Source organism: Xiphophorus hellerii, chromosome 24, assembly GCF_003331165.1.
Source record: "Xiphophorus hellerii strain 12219 chromosome 24, Xiphophorus_hellerii-4.1, whole genome shotgun sequence".
Lineage (NCBI taxonomy): Eukaryota > Metazoa > Chordata > Actinopteri > Cyprinodontiformes > Poeciliidae > Xiphophorus > Xiphophorus hellerii.
Window position 1 is genome coordinate 1,206,484 of NC_045695.1, and position 20,806 is coordinate 1,227,289.

General features: G+C 39.1%; 1 protein-coding gene across 1 annotated transcript; it reads left to right on the forward strand.

Moving 5' to 3' along the window:
• The first annotated feature begins 97 nt into the window (after positions 1-97).
• On the forward strand, positions 98-20,444 carry LOC116716292 (double-stranded RNA-specific editase 1-like). The gene is made up of 10 exons (XM_032557212.1): positions 98-1,852; positions 7,522-7,596; positions 9,785-10,719; positions 12,339-12,453; positions 12,654-12,822; positions 13,007-13,161; positions 13,262-13,430; positions 13,940-14,121; positions 17,193-17,371; positions 17,677-20,444. Exons 1-10 carry the CDS (start codon positions 1,765-1,767, stop codon positions 17,857-17,859), a joined length of 2,250 nt encoding a protein of 749 aa, XP_032413103.1. The 5' UTR covers positions 98-1,764; the 3' UTR covers positions 17,860-20,444.
• The last annotated feature ends 362 nt before the right edge of the window (positions 20,445-20,806 follow it).

Sequence of the window (20,806 nt, forward strand, 5' to 3'; positions counted from 1 at the left end):
TAAACATATAGCAATACAAGTAGCAGGTGTGACCTTATTGTAATTTTTCCACATCACCTACCTACTCTTTGTGCAGATGTTTTTAATGCTTATTTTACCAGCTGTTTTTATAGCTTCTCATTTAAAAGTATGTTGTCCAGTGGGTTACTGGCTTAGATTAATCCCATGAAAACAGTTTTTCCTGAACAAGCTCTATGAAAATGTAACGATTTATTGATGACTTTTAAAGTTCACAGCTAGATTTATTTTGAAACTGGGATGCTGGTGCTATAAATATAAGGGAGCTTCATTGCATGAGACTTGTGTAAAATAGATTTTATTTACTAGTTAACAAACTGTTAGACAAATTTAAATAAGTTCAGTAAATTTGCCTTACTGTGGAAAATATAAAAACCTGCGTGACTTTCAATTTTCTTTTTTAAAATTTAGAGAAGACATTAGTTGTGATCTTTGGAGAAGAGTTTTTCTGTTTAGCTGTTTTCTGAGTGGTTTAGAGCAGCCACTAGACTCACTGCTTCTATGACTGACCTTTTCTTTAACGTAAGCTCTGCTTCTGCTTAATGTTTCTTCCTGTTAAAACGGACACTTCTCTTCTCAACTGTTGCTGTATGCCTAATATGAGGGATTGCTGCAAAGTCAATGACACAATGTAAGCGAATGGTGCAGTTATGACTAGGATCAATACATGTATAACAAATTAAGACATTTTTGAAGTCTTTTATTTCAGTAATTCACTTGACTGTGAAAGTGAAATGTGATCTAGATGACTTCCACACAGACGTCTTCATGAACAGAAATAAAATTCAAGCCCTTAGTGAAATAAAAGGTATTTTTATTCTGATGAATCAGTCTCATTAGAATGCATATTCTAATTTTTTAATGTGACTGTACTTTTAAGCCTTATTCTTTTTTTGTGAATACACTACATAAATTGGATATTGTTTTATTTGTAACATGCCTTGAGACATTTATTATGAATTGATGCTATATTATCATCTCCTCCCATCCCCCCAAAACAAACACTTTTGAATATGGTGCTCAGCTACCTGAGCCTGTAAGGATGAGCAGTTATAGACGGATGTTGAATCTTACATTATATTGACATTCACTTTGGTTTTATCCTTCAATATTTTAGCTATAATCCACTGCAAGCTATATAATTCATCCTCTTATGTCATGTTTAATTTTCCTTCTCATGTCTGTTAGATATCTTCATATATATGTTTTTTTCCCAGTTTTTCCTTTTCATCTGTTTTACTCAGAAATTGGATCAGATCTGTTTCATTTGCTTAGAATGTTCTCTGGTTTTAAACAGTAAATAAAAATCCCAACACATTTATCTTCATCCCTCCACTTCACAATGATGCTCTACTTTGTGTTGTTGTGCCACATTGTGAAAAGGGAAAAATGTCAAAACATTCATTGGATGTGAATACTTCAGGAAGGCACTGCTTCAGGTTACATCAAAAATTCAATCTCAAGTGGACCAAAACAAATCGGAGATAAGTATTAAATGAAATGTTCGGAGCCCTAAAATGAAAGAGGGTGGAGTGGAGCTAATCCACAGGTCACTAGCGTTGTCAGCAGCAACGTTTTAGCCATGTGTGGGATAGGAAGAATCAATGTGGCAGGCGGAGGAAGGAGGTGGAGAGCCATCGCAGCCCATTCATCTGACAGCCGTTTACCACATCAGTCCTCTGCTCCTCCTCCCTGTTCGGTCTAAAGTTGTCGACAGTCTTCCAGAGCCTGCAGGGGAGACCAGCCATGGCTCTGCTGCTGAATGTGGCTGCACACTGCTGCCTGATCCGCCGGCGGTTCAGGAGGAGGAGGAAGAAACGCTCAGAGCGTAAAGGTAGGAGTCTACCTGCTGCTCCAGCTTCATCCTTTTTGCATGAAGCTGAGTTTAGAAGCTGCTTTTCACTTCACAGGAGTTTTAGTTGTATTTGTGCTTCATTGTAGCAAAGCCTGTATCTTTTAGTCATTATTAAGGTGTGTGTTGTTCAGAGGAAAATATCTGTTCAGTCATTGCTCATGTTCAATGAGTGATGCTGCTCTAGTTAAACCACTGGATTTGTGGATGTGGTGTTTTTGTCTTTCTTCTAAACTCAGGGAGAAATGTTTGATGTTAGCTCCACAGCTTCAGTTTGATCAGTTTCTGTCCTTTATTTGGTGTGGTGTTTACTAAAGTATTTACACCCTTTGAATTTACCTACATGTTATCCAAACTACAAACTAATGTTCAACTGTGGATTAAAATTACTATTACATACTGTATATATAGTTTAGATTAGCTAATTTCATTATTAGTTTGCTGTAGTTCTGGCTGTATCAGGACTGTTGCCTTGCTGGAAGGTAAACCTCCACCTCAGCCTCAAATCGTCTGAGGGTCTTGCAGGTTTTTGTCCAGAAATGTGCTGCATTTATTTCCACCCCCAACCCTAGAGAGTAGTGATCCTGCGATCTAAAAGTTGGTGGTTTGATCTTAGCTTCTTCCTGGTGCATGTTGATGAGCTCATGGGCAAGGCGAGTTCTCCAAGTTCCCCAAGTTCTCTTTTGATCTGTATCCAAGTATGAATGGAATATTGTTGATAGCATATCCAGGGTTAGTTATAGTTTTCCTTCCACTTCACCCATCATAAAGAATCTGGGAATTTATTCCAGATCTTTCTTCAGTGTTGTTCTGAAGTGTGTTCTTTGAGTGAACAGACCAGAGTACCAAACTGGATAACAACATATCTTATTAAAAGTTATAAACATTTTCCCAACAGCAGTCATTGTCAGACACGGATGTTTCTGGACTACTGGAAGCTGTTGAACTTCTAGGATACAGTTAAAGAATAGTACAACATCATCAGCTGCTTCCTCTTCATTCATCTTTATTGGCTTTGGGTGAGATTACAAACAACAACTAATATCCATTCGGGAGCAAATGCTCAAGTTTACTTAATCCGCACATGTATTAAAATTTTAGCTGCTGCACCAAAAGCCAAGGCAGCAGATGTGCCGTGCTTCCTCATCCCTTTATTAGTCTAATGATAATTCATGCAGTGTGGTAAACAGCAACATCGTATGAAAAAAGAAAAACTGTACTCAGCCATACTTTGCATGCGGGGAGAGTAGAAAGCCCATTATTTTCATGTCCCTGCTAAGCGAGGTGTTGGGAGATGAACTGAAGTGTGAGTTTAATCTACTGGGAGCAAAAGTGATTTTCAGACGAGCTCTAAGCCGATGTGCTCTGTGAGGCGTGCATGCCATGCCGCTTCCATAGGATGTGCCTGTCGGCTCAAAACTTGATCTGTCTCACACACAGGTGATGTGCAGGAACTGATATCGCCCTCACTCCTCCCTTCCTCCACCCTGCTGCTCAGCTCTGTCATCAAACTCTGGCTTTAACCAACAGGTCTGTTAGACTTCCTCCATGACAGACCATCATATGCCTGTTAAATCTCAGAGTCACTTTTTATTTACATCAATTGTTAAAACACACATTAATCTGATTAGTACCTGAAATTTTTCCTCTGGACAAAAAGTGCCCTTCTGAAATCTTTTGACTGTGCTGATATTCCCTGCTTCTTAGGCTTCAGAAAACACCTTTACCTGCCCTTCCACCAGCTACTGCTGGCCTTAAAACCAAAGACTCAGAGGGTGAAATTCAACATCAGTCCATCATGAGCTCCTAGGGAATAGCAGTGGACCCGGCCTGGCTGTGGCTCGGCCGGGTAGAGCAGAGATAACTGTCTGTGGTGCACAGTGAGCTCAGTGATGCAGGCAGAACGGGGTAGAGATGGGTCAGTGGACGGCAGCAGGGATCTGAAATCATTCCTATAAACTCCTCCATCTTTATTAAAAAGCTGAGGTGAAGCAGAGCTGGCATGCCTGCACCTTTTTGGATTGTTAGTATTCCACTATATATTTCCAACTTGTTATCACAAAGATTAAGTTTTTACAGGTGAACTTTCTCTGTCGATCTGCTCCTTAACCAGAAATACATGCTGCAAGCTTTGAAGGCTGTGATGAAACTATGCTAGATGGGAGTCCAGCAACTGTTCTGACTCTGTGCATCCGTCGCTATAACAACTGAGATGTGTAGTGATAATTCACAAGACACAATCCAAAAGTCCATATACTTGCAAACTCCTTAATTTTCTAACTGTAATGAATGTTTTATGAAGAAGGAGAAATCTTTTTAGGAAGATTTTTGTATTATTGGGTATTATTGTAAACTTTTCTATAACTTTTTGCCGTTCAGTATTCTCAGGTTTTTCTATGAACAGTGACTCAACAAGATTTGTTCAAAATCCCCCTAATCATGGATTTTTGTCATAGAGCATATCTAAAATATTCAAAATAAAATGTAGCTTGGGAAGCTAAAATACCAAGTCGCAATGCTCACTGGCTGCTGCTGTCTTGGCTCTAACTGGCTGTACCCAACATCACAGCAATAAGGAAAACTGCAGATATTCTGCAGTTACTATTTATGAACTTATTGTGCATATTATTGCATGTTAAGGTATATTTGGGGTTTGAACTGTTAAAATTGGCACTTATATGCGTTTTTAGACAAAGTCTCCAGTAATCCAAGATGTTAGCTACTTGTGGGTGGCAGTGATTCTTAATTCCAGCAAATATCAGGGGTTTGCTGAAGCCCAGATGACTGGGAACACATGTTCATACCTTCATAGTCCATCACAGTGTTCTCTGTCTGCATCTTCTAAAGGTAATCCTCTAGTCAAAAAGTTGCTCAGTTCTCCTCAGCTGCTGTAAAGAGTCCACTACAGCGTTTTAACTCACCTGCTGTCAGCAGCACTAATACCTGTAGGTGGGGGTTCTGGTTTGGGGCCAATGTGACTGCAAGGTAACCCTGTTAGCTTTAAGTGGCATTAGTACGTGAAAATGACTCCGGCCCTGCAGCGACTTCCAGAGTCACACAACAAATTAAAGCTGTCATAAAGATTTCACAGAGCAGAGGTTTGGAGGATTGTGTTCTTTGTAATCCAGCCAGAAACTCAGAAGTGATTCAAACATATAACCCCAACCTAACTTGGAGAAAACAATTAACCTGACATTCCTGTTTCTGGACTGCAGCTGAAGTTTTCACCTACTTTCTTAGTAATTGGTAGAATTGCCGTTTAAGCTATAGGATTTGAGTCAAATGTTTCAAGCTTTCTTCCTCAAGCCACTCGAGATACCTTGCTTGGAATTATGGGCTTATTCATCAAGCTTGACTGCCTGTCACACTGGCCAAAACGCACTGAAACAGCTTTTGCAGTGCTGTCTGCATTTGATAGATTGTGCAGTTTTCCAACTGTCAGTAAGTATTTTAGCTTAACAGGTTGTAAAAAAATGTTTTCTGTCTTTTGCTGAATCTTTCGTTAGATGGATTCTGGTCTGGTTTCCCTAAAATCTGCATTAAATGTCACATTTCCATCCAAATCTAAAAGCCTGTGAAATGTTAAGTGAATTTTAAACAGAAGCTTCCTGTGAACTGCAGGTTAATCAGCTTTCTTTTTGTCCCGTTCAAGCTGAAAAGGTCAGGCAGTAATCTAGGAGAATTAACTCAGCTTTACAGAAATATCTTTCTTTGCGATATTTTTCTTCATCACTTAAATGTCACATTTCAAAGATTTGTTTTATTTACATTCTAATTAAATGCCAAACCACAGATCCTATTATTGAATTTAGAAAAGTGGGTAACACTTCATTTGAAGGGGTGTGTGTGAGACTGACACCGTCATAAACATAGTAACACCTGTTATGAATATAAAGGAGACTTCATCAATGTTTATGACTGATAATATGAAGTATTATTTGGTAAAAATATGACTTTAAAGACAAAGATGCCAATGTTGTAGACAGGATCACCTAACCCAAAACCAGAGTGCATCGAGATGGAGTCAAGACCAAGACCAGCGCTCCACGCTACATGACACAATAAAATGCGAAATATGATCAAAATTGCTTTTCAAATTGATCTGAAAGATTCACATTCCCATAAAAGGACCCAGACATTAAATGCTTAGAGCTGAAGTAAATTATAATGATCAATTCAAACTCTTTTTCATTCTGCTTTACTTCCATCTCTGTGCCACAATCTGCAGAGGTCTCATGTCGCCCCTAACAGATTGACGCCCTGGGTGGTTGCTCATATGGCCCATGTTTAGGGTGACCATATTCTACTTTGGGAAAACCCGGACAACCTGCAACGGGGGGTTGGGGTGGGGGCGAGGGGTTGGGGAAACCAGAACACCTTGGAGCGGGAAGGTGGAGGGGGGGGGGGGGTGCTGGACAGAAAGTCTAAAAGCGGGAAAACTACATACATTTGCGCTTTCGCATGTTGTTGGCGTACTGATAGCCAACTTCTGATTAAGAACAGGGCTGCCCGCACTGACGCGGCTCAGGGATTACGTAATTTGCAGTTGACCAAAATCCCGGACGATTTTTAAATTCCCCCCGGACATCTTTTTAGGTCTGAAAAGTAGGACATGTCCGGGCAAAAGAGGACGTCTGGTCACCCTACCCATGTTAGAAACCACCACTGTCTGCAACATTAAACATAGAAATGCACTAACGGTAAACAGTCAACTATGAACACTGACCAAGGAGCAACAAGCAAGAAGAAACCAGGCACAAGGAGAACCGTTACTGTTGTCACCCTGTCTCCCGCTGCATGAAACCAGGGGACGAAAATAATCAAAGAGCAATGCGCATGCGCTACGTCTTACCTTAGTTCTTGTATTTTATTTATTCGATGATTAATTAATATATACAACTGAATAATAATAGCTACTGTGCTCTGAGCTAGTGTGCGCAGAGCATTGCAAAAACAAAGAACGGTTCTCAGTGAGGCTTCAGTCCTATAGGATAATATAGTGATGCATGCGTCTCTACGTTGCAGACTTTGGTCACAGAGTCGTCTCAAATGTGCGACACGTCAGTCAACACCTTCGCACAACAAGCGCAGTAAGTGACAGCATTTATCATCGCAATTGAAACATATTTGTCCCTGTACAGCTAGCTTTGCTAACATCACTTCACAGAGCTTACCTTCATTGAGCTTCATTAAAAAGTGACCCTAAAAGTTGAACTTAGTCCCACCTTCTCTGAAAGCGAAGCGCTTCTGAATTCACATGTCGTCATGATTTCTTACGATTTATGTAGGGAAATTTAGTCCCGATGATTAGACAGACATCTCCTCCCGCTCCGAGATAAACACTGCGCATGTCTTGGAGCGAGTTAACGGGGAGGCGACGCGTTACAGGGCAACAGAAACACGTAATTACTAAGTCACGTTATTCTATCCAGTGAAAACAAGGATGTTGACAAATAAGCTGAACAATGCTGAGCAATTTAGTGACATTTTTACAGTTGTGGTTTGACCCCGAGTCCTCTAAGTCCGAGACCGACACAAGATCGAGACTGGTCTCGAATATTACAACATTAAAAAATGCATCAAGTAGTAGTTAGCAGCATGAGAAACGAGAGAATCCAATGAAAGCTGACTAAAGTTTGTGTTTCCTGCAGGTGGATCAGGGAACCGGCCGACCCGAACCCAGCAGAGGCAGCCCATCACAGAGGGGATGGAAACACGAAGCATGAGTGAGTCCAAACTACATGTTGATATCTTTAAGTAAAGTTCTGCTTTTATTGGAGAATTAAAGTGACTCTTTTTGGCTCCAGTCGCTCTCTTTTAGCATGCAAGCATTCTTAGCAGAGTGTCATCACAAAATGTACCATTGAAGTTGTTTAAGGGGAAAGAAATAGATTAATTTGAATCTGGGTAATCCAGATTCAAATTATGTATGATTTCAGACTATTTTTATGTTACATTCTAACAGCCATACTTAGTACAAAAATAAAAAAATACAAGCTGTGGTGAACAATGACTTATTTTGGAACATATAGGAGATGTGGAACAGATTTCATTGGGGCTAATGCATTAGTGATTAGCCCCAAGTCCATTCTACCTTAGATAACACTCATGATAGTTCTAATTGGTGATAACATGTTACCATATTTTCAACTTACACAATGTGAATTTTGAGGTTTGTAGACAGAAGGAAGATGTTTAATCCGACAGATAATCCAGCTCAACCCAGTGCAACAGACTGAGACAGTCAGGGAAATGGAAGTGAATGATGATTGCTTTCAGTGTAACAGTGATAGTGCAATTATTCTCCTCTGTGGTGTGGCTGAGCCAACAGCTTATTTGACTCAACACTAACACATGCAGCCTCCTTACACTGGTTATTAGTGCTGGGTAGTAATAATCCCATCCCTGTTGGAGGAACATGTGGATTATGGCTGACAGTGGTAGAGCTCAAGGTTATTGAAGGGCTTAATGCAGCAATTTGTACAGGTTTCACTCAATGTAAGGTAATCCATCATATTGTTAAACATGGTTTGACAATATTATCATATTGCTTCACAATAAAAATTTTCTTGCTGAACTATCCAGCTGTTTATTTAAGAGGAGTAACTTCCCCTCCCCCTCTTGTTGCTTAGGGTTTTGCCCTTTTTGTCGTTCAGTTCCATCCAGCCCTTCTGTCTTTATCATTGTCTTTGCATGCTGTCCATTTTGCTGCTAAAACAAAAACTTTGTCCTGTTCAGTGCTGGCACTCCTGTAATTTAGAGTTCTTATTGGATTACATGAAGCTGAGCTGGTAATGAGTTTTGGTTAGAAACTGGCCTCAGTCCCATTTGATCAATCTGGACCCAACATGACAAAACAGGACATCAACCTTTACTAGTGGAAATAAAAGGGCAGCAGTTACAGAGCCACAAGATGTGACACTCTTCCACTTTCAGGTTAAACGCAGTGTTTGCAACAGAATAACTTGATGATTCTTTCTTTCCTGGCCAACAAATTCATAATGTCAAATCATTACTTTTGTCAAGATGAAGCTTGAATTAAACTGAATGATTCTTTTAAAATCTAGATTGCATAGTAATTATTTGCTATGACAATTTGAATATTGTGCAATGTGTAATTGTTTAATGTGAAAAGTTTTTATACAGTTCGAATTGAACTCTGATCCCCTATGACTCCATCCAGTTGACTGCTGAATTGAGCTGTTCTTGCTGACGTGACGAGGATTTCCAGAACACAGAAGTTTCTTCTGCTGAGAAGCAGAAAAAAAGCTAAATAATTTAGTTAGATTCAAAACAAAACTTGGAATTTATCTATGAGGATTGCTAATGTTTAAATGTTGCAGAGTTGATACATTTCGTTTTATGTTTTTTTCTTGTTATCCTGAATTTTTTCTGACAAGCACCAAAAGCAGTAACCTATCAAGCTTTTGCTAGAGGATGTTATAAATGGAAATTTATGTAGCATTCCAATGACTTTGTTAACAGGGTCTGGTGATATGTGTTCCTAAATGCCCTGAATGACTTGAGAAAGAGGAAAAATTCAGTTGGAGTTTGAGCTTTAATTTTCATATGAACTTTCCAGTTTAGGTGCAAATGAGAGAAAGGCAACATTATTTTTGTCTTAAAGAATAACTCTTCCTGGTTGTAAGTTTTAGCAGTCATAAATGATGAAAATACTGTTACACTTCAGTTGTAAATTTATTCTAAATATGTAGTCAGACTTTCATTTTTCATAAAAACTTCTATCAATATTTGACACTGTTAATACACTAACTGTGAGTGAGAACTTGAGTTCCGTTTGGAGAACACACATCACTGAGCTCAGTTGCAAAGAGATAATAAAGGACTCTAAATTTTACATTTACAAGATCCTGCAACGAAGGCATTGTAAGTTACTCTTTCTGGGCACCGCAGGTTCATGCAGCACAGATGTTAAGGAAAATCACAACTTGGACAACCTCTTCTCAAAAGAAAGGGTTGCATCTGTTGCTGTTCAGCTCCACAGTGGAAGGACAAGCAGAGGTAGGAAACGTCCCTTAGCGGAGGGTAACAATGGCCGCACACCTTGCAAGTACTGGCCGAAAAAGCGTAAAAAGGTCTCAGGACCCATTGTGCCCAAGAATGCCCTCATGCAGCTGAATGAAATAAAGCCCGGACTTCAATACAAGCTGCTTTCTCAGTCTGGCCCAATCCATGCGCCTGTGTTTGTGATGACTGTGGAGGTCAATGGGCAGGTATTTGACGGCTCAGGTCAGACAAAAAAGAAGGCCAAGCTAAGCGCTGCAGAGAAGGCCCTGCGTTCCTTTGTCCAGTTCCCTAATGCGTCTGAAGCCCACATGGCCATGGGTCGGACTCTGGCTGTTCACACAGACTTCACCTCAGACCAGGGGGACTTTCCTGATGAGCTCTTCAATGCCTTTGAGACATCCAGAGCTTTAGGTGACCCGTTATACCTGGCCCCCAACAGCAGGAGATCTTTCACAACTCTGGGAATAGAAAACCCAATGCTCCCTCCCCCTACCTCAAACATTGTTCAGTCTCCCCTAACCCCTAATCCATTTGCCTTCACTTCCTTGACAAGTGGCAAGAACCCTGTAATGATTCTTAATGAGATGAGGCCAGGACTCAAATATAATACTGTGTCTGAGAGCGGGGAGAGCCATGCCAAAAACTTTGTCATGTCAGTGACAGTGGACGCTCAGAACTTCCAGGGTTCTGGGCGGAACAAGAGGCTGGCCAAAGCTCGAGCTGCCCAGGCTGCCCTGTCTGTACTCTTTCATATTGAGCCGGACCAGGTATCGTCCCGGCAACCCATACCCAAAGAGGGATTGCAGCTTCATCAACCACAGGTGAGCAGGATTTTACTTTGTTTTACTGTTTAACTATGCCGTACTATAAACTAGGGATGAAACAATTCATCATGGTGAATCAATTATTTAAATAATCGTCAACTAACGTAGTAATCGATTAATTGTTAACAGACTTTAAAAACAGCCATTTGCTGCATGAACAACTAGTAAGAGCTGTTATGAAGCAAAAAGTGTTTGTCTAATATAGCATAAAAGTGGTTTCAATGAGAAATCTGCAGAATTGGACATTTTATTTTACCAGATCAGTCAATTAGTCAACAGAATAATTGATTGAATAATCAATTACTAAAATAATAGTTAGTTACTACAGACTGATTTTCACTTTGTGCTGCTACATCAGCTGCTAGGTATCTTGTTTCTGATCACATATGTGATTTAAATAAGTAGAATTAAAGTAAGAAAAACTTTATTTATATAGCATCCTTAATCCAGAAACTGTATTATAATAAAATGGATGCAAAATTAATGTCAGCGCCTCATTATTGACATTTATCAATTAAGAAAATAGTTACCTATTATAAACAACTTAATAACACTTCATAAACATTTATGTTTTAATTAATTCTGTTTTATAAAACAGAATTAATGTAAAATAACTATGATTTTAAAAATGTAAAATGTAAAATAACTATGATTTTTTTCTTTAATTTGTTAATGAAGTTAATATTTCAATTATTATTTCAATATTTCCCATGATTTAGCCAAACTGATTTGCCAACAGCAAATTTAACTGATACTGATTTCTCTTTCTGCAGTGATTAATTGTTAATGTAAGTTATTCATCCATATAAGCACTTTCTTTCAGTTTTACATGATTCATACACATTGTGAAAAACTATAGAACTTTATTTCAGTAATTTCCAGGAGATGAACACTGAAAAAGAAAATACACTTAAAAATATTTGCATATTTTAAACATTCAACATAAACATTCATTGCATATTTGTCTTTCCTTCCTGGTTTTCGTCAGGTTTCACGTAAACTCCACCTGGTTTAGAAACGTCCATGGATTTTTATGAAACTGAAGGAAAACTGGAAATTTGAGTATGGGAACATATGGAATTACTAATTGCTATTTAGAAAGAATCATAAAGAGATAGCCTACCTTGAACTGATAATAGTTTTTTTCTAAAAAAGCTTTTTTTGTGACCAGTTTGACAAAATATGATAAAAGGTGACTTCAGGAGAGACAAGTTCAATTCACTGAGAGTCTATTTACACATAAACTGATCCATACCTGTAATCCCTGCACACTGATAACAGAGCTGTTATCATAATTAGTATCATCGTCATAGTTGAGTGCTATTCAAACACTGTTCTTCATCAAGCTGCCTCAGGTAGTCAGAAAGCGCAGCTCTCACAGCACTTCAAATGGAGAACCTGAGGAGTTCTTTGCTGTCTGCCTGTCATTTACACCAGCAAAAAACTTTCCATTCAAATGAAGTGCAGAAGAACTTTCATAGCTTTTTACCTCTTTTTATTGCGGTGTCTATTGCTGTTTCATAATGGACATTACTTATAATGAGATGCAAGTGCTAATCAGGAGCCTTTCTTTCAGGCTGTTTCTGGAAGCTTTGTGTCTTGTTGTGTTGCTTTAGGTCCTGGCTGACGCCGTCTCTCGTTTGGTTGTCGAAAAGTTCAGTGAACTAACTGATAACTTCACATCTCCACATGCTCGAAGGAAAGTCTTGGCAGGTGTTGTCATGACAACAGGTATTTTCTTATTCTCTTTTTTTCTCCACAGTTATACAATTAACCCAGTTTGGAGGACTTTTGATTAAATCTGTGTTCCTTGTTAAAGTACTCTGTCTTTTATTAGGTGCTCTGTCAAGAATAAAGAAAATGTAAAAGATAAATGTGGAGAACTTATGAAGAAACCGTTGTTATCTGAGATTTGGATTTTCCCCACCCAGGTTCAGATGTAAAGGAGGCACAGGTTATCTGCGTATCCACAGGGACAAAGTGCATCAATGGTGAATACATGAGCGACAGAGGACTAGCCCTGAATGACTGCCATGCTGAAATTATCGCTCGGCGCTCTCTCATCAGGTTCCTGTACTCCCAACTGGAACACTTTCTCAGGTGATTTCTGCAGAGTTGAAGAAAAAGCAAAAAATTAAATTATGACCGATACGCCCACTCACCAATATTAATAGAAGAGAACTGTGATCTTTGCCTTGCATCTGTATGTGTTGACTCAGTTTCATAAGCCTGATACCAGTTTGAAACTAAACTTCCTGTCTGTTTTATGAATTTGAATCTTTAGTCCTAATGAAGAGGATCATCACAAATCTATCTTCACCTGCTGTGACAACAAACAAGGTTTCAGACTGAATGAAAATGTCCAGTTCCACCTGTACATCAGCACCTCCCCCTGTGGCGACGCTCGCATTTTTTCACCTCACGAAGCTGCTGTAGAAGGTGAGGACGGGTTCTTCAGCTGCCTTTAGCAAAAGGTTTTCTCCTCATTCCTCAGAGGTTGTTGCTCCATTTTCCTTGTTTCTCACTTTGAATCTCTCAGATCAGAGTGACAGACACCCTAACAGGAAGGCCCGCGGGCAGCTGCGGACTAAGATTGAGTCTGGTGAAGGAACAATCCCAGTGAGCTCTGGTAGCACCATTCAGACATGGGACGGGGTTCTACAGGGTGAGAGGCTGCTCACCATGTCCTGCAGCGACAAGATTGCCAGGTCTGCCTTCTGGCCCCCCCACATAGACAACTGACTAACTCACTTTTGTTGTAAAGCTTTTTTGACACCTTGATTTCATCGGACTCTGTTTCTAGATGTCAGTACTTTCTGTGTTGTCATTTTAATTATCCACCTTTTGTTCAAATTCTGGCATAATATGCCTTGTGAGAGTATTCATACCTGTAAAACTTTGATGACATAATATCAGACTTGCATAGTGATTTTCAGGACACTAAAAGATGCTTCACATGATTGTGCTATATCACCCAACAGGTTGAAGAGTGAACTCTTACTACCGTCGTCATTGTGTCTCTAGATTATGTAGATGTCTGTATGCAACATGTTCTCGGATTATGCTGTTTTGATGAGTCAGCAGAATTATTACAACTACCTAACCCTGTCAGAATTTCTAGGATACATTTTCATTGCAAGAATGTTCAATGGGTGTTGTAGATCTGTGATTTTCTTTGAGCTTCTTTTCTGTATTTGTCTTTTGGCATCATGAAAAGGTGGAATGTGGTTGGATTCCAAGGCTCTTTGATGACCTACTTCACTCAGCCCATCTACTTCTCCAGCATCATCCTGGGCAGCTTGTACCATGCGGACCATCTGTCCAGAGCCATGTACCAGAGACTTACTGAGATGGAGGTGCTACCGCCACCTTTCAGCCTGAACAAGCCTCTGCTCAGTGGTAACAGATGTCATACTTATATCCCACAAAGGTGGCCATGTCTAGTCCTCGAGAGCGGCTATTCTGCTATTCTTAGAAGCAAACCTTCTCCAACACCCCAGAATCAAATGAATGGCTCATCACCAGTCCTCTGTTGAGCTAAAGGCCTGCTGATGAAGGTGATGCACATAAGAATTGCAGGACATTTCTTCTCAAGGACTGATCTTCCTTACACAGATTCCTGTAAATCTGGTAGCAATTTGTGAAACCTTAAAAATAACCAACTAGTTTATTGCCATAGTATTATCTCACACTGAAACTGTTGTTGTGCAACAACTACCCCTTTCCCCCTTATCTCTCTGCTCTCTCACTCTATCTCTCTGCTTTCTCACTCTCTACTTCCTCTTCTGAGAGGGGAGATGTGCTACCAGCTCTCCGTCTAACGGGTTAATTGAGTTTCCTAAATCTGCTGGGATTTACCCTGTCCAGAAATGAAGTAAACTCTGTTCAAGCTGGCATCGAGAAAAGATTTGCCTGGTTTCTAATGACCTACATCCAGGTGTCCCAACCTTTTTCCCCCTGTGAATTAGCCAGACTGAGCAGCCTGCAGCCAACTAGTTTCACAGAGCACACCTGTTAACGGTCGCTCCTTCTCTGTATTACAACGTGCACTTGGTACTGAACCAGGTTGGTTTTAGTGACTCGGGCGAGTCCTAAGGATGTTGTTTTACATATGGGCTACCAGCAACCTATAAAACATTTTCCACCTTTTCCTCTCCAGAATCAAACATCAGAGCTATTTTTACAACCATCAAAGAACTTTAAGGAGACTCATTAACTGAATGTCCACAACATCTTTTAGATTTTCTTTATGCTAAATATTTTATTAGTAAGGCATTTTTGCAAGGGTCAGTACAGCTTAATTCAGTAGCAGAAATAATCAAATAAGTAAAATCAATTATCTAGTCTATCTTTCCCTAATGCTGACACTGAGAACTAAAAAGCGAACCTTTGAGAGAGACTGACAGAGTATGGCGTTTTGAACCCCAGACCTGGCCTGATGATGAAGAAGGTGTTGCAGCAGGAGGAGGAACTTGATCGAGGAAGGCAGGGATCTCTGTAGGTCTGATAAGCTTCTTCTCCACATGGATGCTGAGGTCACACAGGACTTGGGTGCTGGCAGGAAGGAAGGCACCAGTTCTTCTTCTTTGCCTTTGTTCTTTGTCTTTGCCTTTGTCTTGGTCTTCATCTTTGCCTTTATCTTCATCTTTGTCTTTGGGGTCTGAACCCAGCTGATGAGAGAAGTGCGATTTGAAGTCACATGTTGCGGGGCTGACGGGTTGGTCCCCATGCACAGGACAGTCTTCGGCTCCGTGGCCCCGGCTCTTCTTCAGCTGCAGAGTTCTTTGTCCATCTGGATCTTGGCTCAAAGCTGCCTGGAGGATCCAACCAAAGATTCCTCTTTTGCACCCACCTTTTATAGGGTTTATCCACCTTTTGGTGCGTTTGCTTTGGCTAGCACTGTTGCTGTGCTTGTTTAATTGTCTGTCTGCTCAGACAGATGATCTCATATCCATCACTGTCTTACAGACATTATGCCTTGATGTCTCTACTAATCTCTCAGGATTGCCCAATGGTCCTCCTATGACCATGGCCTGCACAACCTTTTCTTTGAAACATTTACGTTGTTCAACAATCTGTCTCCATATAAGGCGTTGATCATCTCTGCTCTCCTGTTAGTTCCCCCTTTTCCCTTAACCTTTCACCTTTCATCTACCATCTACCTCCAACATATCAGTGATGTTTAATTGCAGTTGCACCTTTTACACCATTTCAAGTTCAATGTCAAAATCACATTTATAACTTCTTTAGCTTCTCTGATTTAGCATTCATTTATAATGTTATAACCATAACTTATTAATTACTCTTATTATAATCTTAATGTGAGTTATTACAGATGTTTTCTGAAAAGAAACCAAGAATAATCCATGATTGTAATTATTTGATACCAAAATTAGTTACTTGTTTTTCTTGTAAGTGTACCCACAAGTGTGGGTGTAAGTGTGAGTATTATTAAAAGTAAACCAATATTAATATAAGTATTTTACTTTGAATCTTATCCAATTACTCAAAATGTTTAGATTTCATTCTTTAAAACTTTCATGCTTTGAATAAGGAATAGTCTCAACTATTCTTATAAATCTGCAGGCTGGAAACTTACTTCCTCTTTTTCCAGGAAACCTGCTCTTCCTGTTTCATGACTCTCTCTGTCTGACTATGATTTCTTATGATTAGATAGAAAAAAGGAATAGAATTAAAGCAAAGTTTGCAGAAGAGACAAAAACAACACACACAACCAGATTTATTTTATTGATGTTAAAGTCTATTGTTGGGCTTGGATGTCACTTGTGTGATTAATTTTAAAGATAACTTTATTTATTATTACTGTTAAACTTAAATCTCCAGCATGGGGAAGTGGGATGATCTCGGTTTCTCTTGACAAAACTCAATTACAATTCAATATCAATTAACTTTATTTAGTGCCAATTCCTATGTCATCTCAAGGCACTTTGCAAAAATGTATTTCCATACAATCATACATACATTCCAAATGATTCTAATTATTAAACAATGCAGTCAAATTCAATTTATTATTCAAATTCGTTTAAAATTGGTCTATCTAAGGAAAACCAGTATATTGAATCAATCTACTCACACTAAGCATGCATGTAGTAACTCTGCACTGTCATGGTATAAAGTAACTGAATAAGCAAGCAGGACCAAGACAGTAAGGAGAAGGTTCTGTTTCACTGCTAGAGACATTTTTAGTGTGAAATGATGATACTGTATTGTGTCCTTCACCTGTTTTATACCTCTCACTATACTGATCAATTTCTAGATTCCATAAAAATCAGAATGCTTCTGAGTTAAGTGGAACATTTCTAGTTTGAGCCTGCCTTGCTTTGAAAGTCATGAACGAATCCAATCAAATTTGTAAGCTGTACAGTTAACTCTGTTAGAATGTTTTTAGATCTAACCTGTACAAAAGTCTGATGAAGAACCAGAATGAGCAAGAACCTGATTTTCTACAGGAATTAGTAACACAGAGGCTCGTCAGCCTGGAAAAGCCCCAAACTTCAGCGTGAACTGGACCATCGGAGACCAGGGTTTGGAGCTGATTAACGCCACCACAGGGAAGGATGACCTAGGCCGACCCTCGAGACTCTGCAAGCATGCTCTGTACACCCGCTGGATTGACTTGCACAGCAAGGTAACACATATTGGCCTTTGAGACAGAACACTGCATGTATTGTGACAGAACAAGAAATATGAGCAGATCACATACAGAGGTGATCCTTTATCTTGCAGGGTAACAATAGCTCACCTGAACTGAAGCATGTGTTAGCAAAGCCAGTGAGCATTACAAGGGTTATCCTGTTTGTATTCTCTAAACACTTTGCTTAATTTGTATTCATCCCTGATGTTGTGCTTTTTATGCAAGAGCAGACTCTGTGAAATCGTTAATCTTTTATGAACTTTCCTTTAAAACGTCCTTTTTGTTTCTATGCTTAACAGCTGTCCTCCACCCTGCGCATTCAAACACTGGAGCCCAGGAGCTACCATGAAGCTAAGCAGGCCGCAGCGCAGTACCACTCTGCCAAGCAGACTCTCTTCATAGCCTTCCTCAAGGCCGGACTTGGAGCCTGGGTTAAGAAACCTGTAGAGCAGGACCAGTTCTCTTTCAGCAATTGTGTGTGAGCTGGTCATGGATCTTAGGTAGAGAAGTATGTTCCCTATTGATTTTCAATAGACTGAACTCTTAAATTATTCCATTTGTCATTATTAGTATGTTCAATGGGGAATAGAATAGAGGGAAAGCACAAAATAAGATGCAGTCTGCAGAAACAGAATATAGCTCCGTTCTGCTGCATGTTTGACTGCATCGACCCTCAGTAGGATGCAGCTTCACATTTAAGGTAACTACAGGACAGTGGTACCATGAATTTGAAGAAAGTAATAAAAAGTCGTTCTCTGATTTAACATTTAACAAGTAGAAATAGTTTTGGTAATTTTAACTGACCTAAAACAGGGGAAAGAAATATTCAGTTTCACAGCAGAAATAGAGAAAATAACAGCTATGTGTATTTTTATATGGTGGATGATTAGTTCCAGTTGTGTTCAAGGCAGATGGAAATCCTGTAACCTTAATATCATGACTGAAGTCATGATATTATTATATTATATTATATATTATGATATTATAGTCAACTTATTATTGACTGAAGTCTATTTTAGGCTAATAAACATCACATGAATCTTAGTTTACATGGTTATGATTATTATTTGGTATAAACTAAATTTTAATGTTAAATATGTCTTCATGGTGGTGGACAGACTCCTAGACTGACTCAAATATACAATAAAAATAAGTTCAATTTAAGTGTTTATTTGATGACCCACTCAGATCTAGTTATCAAGGTGACGTGATTTTCACAGGCTTAAAAGAAACTGTTTGTTTCACAAAACCAGTGATCAGCTCGGATGGAAAGTAGTACACATGCAGACAAATGGAGGAATTCTGAATGATTTTCAAGGAGTTAGAACAAGGGCCATATGGGTTAACAGTGGAGGATTTTAGATCCAGTGGAAACACAAGGTCTTCTGCTCACACCGTCATCTAGACGCTCTAATCTAGATGACATTTTGACATGGATTTGTTATCCATGTTTGACCTCCAGTTTTTGTGACGCTTTGACCTGACAGTACTGATCTTAGCCAGAAATGTAGAGTTCTCTGTAAGAACCGTAATTACATATAAACAGTGTTCAAAATATTTTCTTTCAGCCTTCCTTGCGGTCATCAGTGATTTACTTCAGAAGCCAAGGTGACATCACAATGTGCAAGATAATAGTAGTTACTGGAAAATCATGTTTTATGATTTCAGGACAGAGACTAACTGTTTAAATTGACATTTAAAGCTTCACTTAGCATTTTATGTTAGCATTCTGTGCCACTTTCGTGGTAAACAGCAGGGTCCATGTATATTCCCTACTGAATGTACAGTAGATCATTTAGCTCTGAGATTAGGGAAAGGTGCCAACATTTCTAAAAGTTACAAAATGGCAAATGAGCTATCTCATACTTTATTTAAATTATTGCTGCTAATAAGCCCCCTTTACAGTTTTAGGGTAACATTTGGGTGGAAATTTTATTAGGATGGACCAAACATTTGAAAGTATTTCTTTTGATTGCAGTCTTTATGTATATTTTATGTCTGTTTTAATGTTTAACTTATTTTACAAACTCACTAAAAGTGATACAAGCATCATTATGTCACGTTGTGTGGGTGGAGATGGTGAGGCAGGACGCTTAGACCCAGGTAGAAGTAAAGTGATGGTTAAATGATGAGCAAGTCCAAAATACAAACAGTCCAACAACCAGGCAGCACGGCAGAACAGAATCCAGGGTTCAGCACCGGTAGCAACTGGCGAAACGAATGGACGACTGACAAACAGCTAGACAGCACAGACAACAACAGACGACTGGCTTGACTCACGACAAGGACCCGACAAAGACACTAAATACACAGGAGGTAATTAGGGAACGAGACACACCTGGGAACTAATCAACAACACGGAGACTCAGTAACAGAGGAAACTCAAAATTAATACAAAGAAAAACTCAAACCATGACACATTACCTCAAGAATCCTCATTTTCCTTGTTTCTTTTAGTGTTTTCTGCCTTTAACAATAATTTGTGAAACTTTTTATATGTGATGTGGATTTAATGTAGTGTGATTTACCCCCTAAAACATTAAAAGATGGAATAAAAAAATCTTGTATTTCTTTAAGCATGTTTTACTTTGTATTTGCCTTTGCAGACATATTTTATCTATAAATTAATTCCTATTTGATATTTGTATTTAATATATTACCCTTATCCTTTATCCTCCTGTTTCTAACTAGTTTCTTTTTGTAGTCATGCTTTTCTTTTATAGGCATGAGCTGAATATTTGCACAAACTCATTCACTTTAATGGCATTCTGCTTGGCAGGGTGATATGTTCCTGACTGTAGCAAAGTGCATTGGAGTGGGTGAAGTGAATGGAGAACGATGGTTATCTGTTTGTCGGTTCTGCATTAGCAGAAATGATATCTCTATTTGCTCAGAAACTACCTTTGTGGATGAGTCAGAAAATTTTGTTGCTGATTGTTTTCTCAGTGACATGATAAAGTCAAACTGTGAGGCACAATGCATGATCTCTACATGTAAAGCACAAATATGCTAATATAAAATAATATGTTAAAACAGACAAAGTGTTTAATAAAATATATTACTGTCATTTTGTCTGGTTTTGTTGTTTTTAACTAGTTGTACTTGGCCATGTTTGGCCATCCATGAAGAAAGTAGTGATAGTGGGAGTGGGTACAGATGATGGTTGGATGAATTGAATGTCTATTAATTGCAATTTATAGCCAAACCACTGACACCATTTCCAAGGATTTAAAAACACTGCTTCAAAGTGATGGTGGCAGATGAATTTGGTTTTTAATTTATTTCATTTTGGCCATGGGCATGGTACTGTCTCAATGGGGTAATGTATAACGGTAGAGAAGCTGCAGAGAGGCAATTTTTCTTTGATTTCTCCAGTGCATTTAACACAATTCAGCCTGATTTGCTTTGTCAGAAATTCCAGTAGACACA

What these genes read in the sequence shown, in the direction of transcription:
- LOC116716292 (XM_032557212.1), top strand. Translation starts at nt 1,765, where the DNA reads ATGGCTCTGCTGCTGAATGTGGCTGCACACTGCTGCCTGATCCGCCGG. An exon ending in AGGTGTTGTCATGACAACAG is followed by an intron (nt 12,454 to 12,653) that starts GTATTTTCTTAT and finishes TTCCCCACCCAG; the next exon opens with GTTCAGATGTAAAGGAGGCA. An exon ending in GGATTGACTTGCACAGCAAG is followed by an intron (nt 17,372 to 17,676) that starts GTAACACATATT and finishes TATGCTTAACAG; the next exon opens with CTGTCCTCCACCCTGCGCAT.